The following is an 8,384-nucleotide window of genomic DNA, read 5'->3' as shown; positions in this document are numbered from 1 at the left end:
GTTGCCATTTAAAATGCGTTTACAGAAATATTAAAAGTTGTTCCGAAACTGATTAAGACCACTTTTGAGCATCAGTTTTAACTCGTAGAACTCAGGTTTCAAAGATAATTGAGAAATTTCATAATGTTATTTCCGAAGTATTTTTTACAATTATTTTCACTTTCACTTATAACTTCATTATTCAAGCATGAAATTCCATATTTTATTTCTTTTAAAAATTCTGGAAGTTAGCAATTCTGTTAATGTCAGTTGAAGTGTGCTTGTTAAATTTAATTAACCATTTTCATTCATTTAACAATCACTTAAAATTTCAAAAATCGGCTTGTTTTTTCTATTGTTTATTTAACTGTTTCAATAATACCATGCATTAAACAATGTACTTAAAATATTGCGAAACAGTTGATTTACAAATCTACTTTTGTGTGTTATTCAAAATTTAGTAAAAAGAAAATTCAGATGAATTTGAACCACAAATTTTTTTTTTTTAAATTATGAATTCTAAATTAAAATATTTTACTCCGAGAGAGATTTCTTTGCATAACTCCATCGATGATTTATGGGTAACGCTCTTTGGAAAAGTTTTGGATCTAACGCCTTTAATCCAATCTCGTACAGGTATGCCAATATATCTAAGTTAAAATTCGTGTTATTGTGTTTAGATTTAGAAAAATTATAGAATTACTAACTTTCTTCGTTTAAAACGTAGGAAAAATTATTTAAAATTTGTTTGTTTAACTTTTATGGAAATTTTATTTGAATGTATATGTGTAATTTATTTGTGTAATTCCATTAAAAACTAATAGAATATTATTGTTACTATGTGTAATCCTATTTTTCTACCACTTTTTAATTTTTCATGCGTTTGGCTCTATTCAGTTTTCGCTAGTAAAGAAATGACCCCAAGTGTGACATTAAATTTTACTATCGATCCGCACTTTTTTTTTGTAGTATAAATTTGAGGAGCTAAATTCTCCTATGTTTTTTAATTTGAGTCTACTTCAGTGGCTTCTAAGTTTTAGGATGTTTTCTAAGTTTTCGAAGTTAGATTAAAATGCTCGTATTTCTCTTATTCAAGAAGTGCGGAGTTCGAATCTCACGTCAACTAGAATTCGTAGTTTTTTTTCTCCCTCTTTTCCCGAATTCAATGCTGGAAATGCACGATAAGGGTGTTTAATGGATGGGAATCAAAATATGGTGATGGGATTGATGACTGGAACAACTGACGAGAATTAAAAAATGGCTCTGTATCCTTGTAATATCAAACCCAATCCAGAAGACAAGGGAACTCCTGGATCAAGTATTGAGAGAAATTTACCTTCGTGGTGGAACTAACGCGCATTTGCGTTACATGAAGAGAAAAACCACGAAAACCTTCCATGGTTAACCTAACGCAAGGGGTCTCTAACCCATGATCCATCTACCACTGAGGATAGTTTTATGTCAGCACTGTGTTGGAGCGATCCGGGTGTCAAATTCGTATCGACCAGCCACCGCTGGGATTCGAACCCGTTTAGCTCACCGGGAGGCGAACTCTCTATATATGTTCATCTCGGGTGAAGAAATTTTGAGGGCGAAGAAATTAAGATACACAGTTACAATTACTCGCTTATGAAAAAAAAAATTGTTGTAGCTACTAAATATCTGTAAATTAATTTTTTTTTTTTTGAATTTCTCAGCTTGTTTTAAATTTAAAGAAATTTAAATCGATGATGATTCGTGGATTTATTTATTTAAATCATAAAGCGGGCTTTTTTAAATTTCTAACTATTGAGGGGGATGTATACACACCATCCCACACGTCAATGACGCCCCATGAAATTAAATATTTACTAATACTGCTCTAGTTATGATTTCATTGAATGATAACGTTCGAATTGTTTAAATCAATCTAAAAAAATAACTTATAGCAGATTTAAGGAAAGAAAATGAAGTTAACAAAACTCTGTTTTGGAAAACTATGGAGGGTTGGGTACACGCGTTCATGGGTCAACTCAAACGCCTGTGTTTCAAATTAAACGAAATTGTTTTTATTATTTTATATCATAAATATTTTCTCAGGGTTTAAGTTTAGTTGTTTTATATAGAAGTATTTTGCGTGCCTATAGTCAAATTGACCTCTCTTTCATGAATTTTTTTTTTTTTCTAGACGATCCAAGAACATTTCCTCTTCATACCTTTGGAGGGAAAGATATTTCTCATTTTTTCAATGACAAAGGACAGGTAACTGTGTTTTTTTTTATGGTAAATTTTGTGAACTGTTTATGAATAAAGGACTGACTTTTATGCACAATTTATTTACGTTTTGGCTTGAAACTCGGTTAGCAATTAACTTAGCTGTGTCGCCAAATGAAATTTTGACTAGCTGTCTATTACACTAACACCCTTTTCTTATAAGATAAGTACTATCTATGATTCGAAATGTAAAATTTTCTTCTATTGCAGATTTCTTTTTCCCATGGTTCATATTATATATACATCATAGATATTCATTCACGAGAATGATTTAAACGATCTGTTGATTTCAACAGGGTACATTTAACTATACCCTCCTATGCAAACACAGATATTTTTCGATATAATTTCCATAAAGAATCGTCATTTAGAAAGTGGTAAAAAATGTTTCGAAACCGTCTTCTATTCGGAGACAGTTGTTGATAATGATAACAGATGAAGATGGATCTAGTATTTTCGGCCCTTACATCAGATTAATGAGTCGAAACAAAACATTGTTTAATAAAACTTCGTTGTGGATCTTAGACCACTTTTGTCTTTCTGCCAGTGATTTGAAATGGCTCTTCTTAACAATAAATATTTAATTGTTTTGGAAATTTTATCCGGGAGAAGCAGGAAAACAACGTCCAGGTCTATATGACTCTGCTAAAAGATAGCCTTTTAATCAATGTAGTTGAATTTTTAGTAATTAGCTTTGTTATTCTGATGCGTTTCAAATATTATTAAATTGTTAATAAAGCATAAAACATTTAAAATAAAGCATTTAAAATGAGTAATATGAGTGATTGATAAAGCAGCAATTCTGAAAGCACAAGTGTTTCACTGAACAATTTTTATTTCAGTATTTTGTCACGTATCTTGTAATTTTTAAATATTTATGAGTACAGTTTTATTAATTATATTATTATAATTTTCCTAAGTGTTGGGTTTTCAACTGTTTTAATGTTGATAGATGTTGCTTTTCTTAACAAATAAATTAAATTAGAACCTAAAATAATCTATTTTAAGATGATAATAGTCTTATACAATTGAGTCAAATTTTGAGTATTGAGTATTATAAAACTTATTGAGTCAAATAACATATATTTTGGAACATTAAGTTCACTTGATATGAATTTCAATATGAGTGTTATTGCTTTTTAAGATTCGTTGATATTAGATAAAAGCTGCAAAATAATAGTAATATTCCTGCATCATCTTTCCTTGTAAAAAAAAATTGCCTTTTTTTTCCAAGATAACATCGACTACTGTAACCTGCACAATCTACTGACGCTTAAGCAGCTTCATCAATACACATGTTAGGGCCGGGATAGCCTGGTCGGTAGGGCGCTGGGCCCATGTCCGAGAGTTCGTGGGTTCGACCCCGCCGGCCGAAGACTCCCCGAGTAGTAAATAAACTCGGCTGTGCACGACTTGTGTGCACAGCCGAGTGTGCACACAAGCACTGAAAGTGACTGATGCACGTTAAATCTGTCGAGTGGAAAAAGTCTTCCATGTTCCCATAACAAATCAATGCCTCTGGGGGTAATGTATTGGAGATCGATCGATTACGACCTGTGTATGTATGAATGGGTTCGCCCTATAAACGGGTGTGGGGCATGGTGTGGCAGAAGTCAAATTCTTGGCCATAGATGGCGCCACTGGAAAACAAGAACAATTGCACCCCATCTGTCTAAACAGGCATACGTCAACAACAAGACACATGTTCTATAGGACAAGAAACTCTTATTTTGGATCCATTCTTCTTTAATACTTTGATATATTATTTTCCTCTGGAATAGCTTGGAACCCGGGTATCATTTAGAATATTCTATAAAATGCTAAAATATTTTAGAATTAATTTCTTTTTTTCACAATTAAAATTTATTTTTCTATTTTTTTTAGCTGAAGCATCACGTGAATCCTGATAGTGGAAAAATTGATTTCTTTTTACCGTTTGGATCATTTTTTGACATTCCGTCTCAGCAAGTTATCGAGGACAACCTTTTGGAAGATGAAACATTTCAAAATAATATAGCAAATGCTCTTATTGATAGATACAGACTACAACGAATTGGTTATAAGCGTTTTCCCTCACAAACAACATCACCTCCCATGAACGATGACATTGAGCCCTGGTGGGAAGATGATAAATATGTTATCGGACGAGTTACACTTAAGCCCCGTTGGATTAGAGTGAGAAATACCATGATTATGAAAAGCGTAACTTTTGAAGTAAGCGCAAAGCAGGATTTTGCGTCTATATGGTGTTTCTCAGAGTCATTATAAAAAAGGATTGCGTAGCTCTCACGGTCTATGTTACAGAGACAAAATTTCACATTTTCAGGTGGCAACATCCAATTTTTTGATCGAAACGTAATCTTTACAGTAAAAAACCTGAAATGGAGTTGATATTTTTAGCACAAAAAATTGCGAAGCCTTTTTTTTGCCAAGCTTCGCCATTTCTTGTGATCACTAACAAAAAGAGAATGCCATTAAAAACTATTTGAAATCGGAGAAAAAAATATGATGATATGTTAGGAACATGTGAGGAAGGACAAGTCAAATATTTTTAAAACATTAAAATTTTCCTTTGGCGAAAACATGGCGTTGCAATGTCTTATGATGGACATATCGTTCTAACTCCCTTTTAGGTATTTTACAGTAACTGTTATATTTCAATCAAAAAAACTGATGGATCCTGTTGAAAATTTCGAAATTTTGTCATTTAGTTGTAACCGTGGGAGCTACGGAATCGTTTTTAACATTATTCTTGAGCGTTATAAATCGTAATAACTTGTGGACAAAATTTTCAAAATTGACTCAAAATTTATGCCCTCCAGAGGGTTATATAATCGGCTAAGTTATTTTATAATCACGCTTTATATTTTTTCTGGTCTATGTAAAAATTTAAGTTAAAAAATTTTACGAAAAAAAGAAGCATTTCTTATAGCTCTTGAAATTTTATGAAGATTTGAAAAACTATTAGCAAATTGGATCAGGGTATAAATAAATAAATAATAATAATAACAAAAACAGTTTTATTTCGGTATAAAGCTAAAAATAACGACTCTAACAAGAAGCCATGGTTTCTAATCAATACAATATTTTTATTGTATTGATATATATTGTTAATTTTATCATTACAATATTATTTAGCATTGTATTGATATTCAATATTAATTTTATCATTATAAATTTTATCAATGCAGTATTTTTAAAAAATATTTTTTCAAAATATATTTTGAAATCAATTAAAGGAATATTTAAATTTCATCAATACAATATTATTTAATATTGTATTGATATTTATTATAAATTTTATCATTATTGAATTTATCAGTATAATATATTTTATAAATATTATTTAAAATTAATTAGAGAGTTTTTAAATTTCATCAATGCAATATTTTTTAAAAATTATCATTTAAAATCTAGTTAATTTATCATTCTTAAACTTTTGATGGGCTCAAAAAATATTACAAAAAAGAAATTAAAAGTAAATTCATTTATTCATTTAATTGCGATTGCATTTTTTTTAAATATAAAATATTGGTAAATATAGTGATAGATTTAATAGATTACTTCTATTAAATTTGTGAATTGTGGTAATAATCGCCACTGAAAACTAATAAAAAACATTATCAACAAATCAAGTAGTACGTCAACGAGTAAATNAACCTTCCGAACAGCTGTACCAGTAGTTTTAAAGGCATTCCAAGCACGAGAAACAACACTTTTGTTGATCCCGAACTCTTCGGCGACACTGGTCACACTACGCCCCTCCTCAAGCTTCCCAATCATTCTTCCTTGAGTAAAGTCACAAAACAAATCACTTGCACTTGCAGCGAATGTCTTTAACTACGGTGCTCTTCATCCTTTTATCACAGCTATGACCTGCGCGCGCTGACCTACAAGGTTTATGTACACTTACATCACCTACGACGTTTTATTTCTAAAATTTGCATGCAAATATTCTTTCAACTGAATTACGTGCATATTATACTGCAATTTCATGGCTATCTTATACTTTGTTGGGGAGCTGTGACCGAAAAACCACTTGTTGCTTAAGTTTTGCACACCAGTGTATAAAAAACAAATTAACAAAGGATAACTAACAAAAAAATAAGCTAATAATTAGCAAAAAAACTAGTTAACAAGAAATCACAAAAAATAACAGTAAGCTAACAGTTAATAACTACAGAAAACAAGCCAACAATTAACAACTAGTAAAAAAATATAACTGTTACTAACTGATAAAAAAATTAGTCGAAAGAAATAATTAATCCCTTAATAAACGTGCTTTTGCGGATAATATTATTTTATTTCACATTCAAAATTATTATCACAAACTATTTTACACAGTGTATTATAGGTAAGTAAACAACATTTAATGTTTTTTTCTTCATTGTGTGCCGTCAAATTTAGAATCGTTAAAAGTGTGCCGCAACAAAAAAAAAGGTTGAGAATCACTGCACTAGACTAATAGGAGTAGTATTCAGTATTTTCGATTCAGCCCATATGCTTTTTGGCTAAATAGAAAATGTGCAAAAAATTATTCAATTAACCTGAATATACTTAGGCATGTTGAATTTTTTTGAACTTATTCCTTTTGATCTTTTTGTCAATAAATTTGCTACGTTTCATTTAATACATATTTTCTCTTAATAAATTTAATGTTTACCTGATAATTATTTTTATTCTTTATTGATTTCTCATCGTAATAATCATTGTGTTATTATTAATAATGATGATGACTCATACTTGAAGTCTAGATTTTTAAAATTTTTTTCCTTTCAAGAAATTAAATCTTTGTTTTATGAAATGACGAGTATTGATATTTGGTGGCATTTAACTGACTCAAAATATTAGGAATAATTGATAAAATGCTTTTTTCAATATTTACACCTGATAAATCAAAAATAAAGTATCATGCCATAACATTTCTGCATTATTTGCTAACTAAAATAAATGTTCAGGAGATCATTGTTTTCTTGTCATACTCTCAACATACTTTATTGTTTTAAATAGCGTGAAACTTTACTTCTATATTAGGTAGTCATATTTTATTTACATTTTTACATTAATGAACACAATAGAATTTGATCGATATGGCTAACAAACTCTTTTTTTTATAGATTCATTAATTAGAAGGTATGCTATTTTCAACACACTGCTAGTTTTAATCATTAATAATCATGTCTCATCTGAAGTAAAGTGATGTGTTATACTATACTTCTATATTAGGTAGTCATATTTTATTTACATTTTTACATTAATGAGCACAATAGAATTTGATCGATATGGCTAACAAACTTTTTTTTTATTGATTCATTAATTAGTAGGTATGCTATTTTCAACACACTGCTAATTTTAATCATTAATAATCATGTCTCATCTAAAGTAAAGTGATGTGTTATACTATACTTCTATATTAGGTAGTCATATTTTATTTACATTTTTACATTAATGAACACAATAGAATTTGATCGATATGGCTAACAAACTCTCTTTTTTATAGATTCATTAATTAGTAGGTATGCTATTTTCAACACACTGCTAGTTTTAATCATTAATAATCATGTCTCATCTAAAGTAAAGTGATGTGTTATACTATACTTCTATGTTAGGTAGTCATATTTTATTTACATTTTTACATTAATGANTATGTACCAAAAAATACTTTTAGAATTATATTTCTCGTTTTAGGTTTGTAGTGAAGAGACACTAGAAGATATTCAAAAGCGATATTTGCGTTTTAATAAACATGCAAAGAGCTACACTTGGAAATATCTGGGTCAAGAACTCCAAATGACGGAAACCTTAGAATCAAACGGAATTTCTGACTTGGATTCAAAATGTGAGATATTACGTCTAAATGAGGAGCAATTCTGGCCAACTCTTGATCTTTATTTTAACAACGATTTGACAGAATTTTAACATTTACCACATTAAATTGTCAACTGAATTTCAGAATATTTTTCTTTAAAATATTGATTATTTTCTGGTTCTTTTAGTTAAATACAAATGTTGAGAAATGTATATTACTTAGTATATACAGACAGTGTCAATTTGCCTAAATCACAATCCACAATAAATTCCACCATTAATGCGCAATACACAAGACTGAGTAGTATCTGTATTTTCTATTCAGCCCATATGATTTTTGGCTA

At 29.8% G+C, this 8,384-nt stretch overlaps 1 protein-coding gene across 1 annotated transcript; it reads left to right on the top strand.

Moving 5' to 3' along the window:
- Nucleotides 1-418: 418 nt before the first annotated feature.
- LOC107447201 (cytochrome b5 domain-containing protein 1) lies at nt 419-8,215 on the top strand. The gene is made up of 4 exons (XM_043049108.2): nt 419-615; nt 2,147-2,220; nt 4,117-4,446; nt 7,921-8,215. The coding sequence occupies exons 1-4, from the start codon at nt 492-494 to the stop codon at nt 8,149-8,151; spliced, it is 759 nt and encodes a 252-aa protein (XP_042905042.2). The 5' UTR covers nt 419-491; the 3' UTR covers nt 8,152-8,215.
- Nucleotides 8,216-8,384: the final 169 nt, after the last annotated feature.

The sequence above is a fragment of the Parasteatoda tepidariorum genome, chromosome 7 (genome assembly GCF_043381705.1).
Source record: "Parasteatoda tepidariorum isolate YZ-2023 chromosome 7, CAS_Ptep_4.0, whole genome shotgun sequence".
NCBI classification, from domain to species: domain Eukaryota; kingdom Metazoa; phylum Arthropoda; class Arachnida; order Araneae; family Theridiidae; genus Parasteatoda; species Parasteatoda tepidariorum.
Note: the sequence above shows the minus strand (reverse complement) of the source record. Positions and strands in the feature narration are given on the sequence as shown.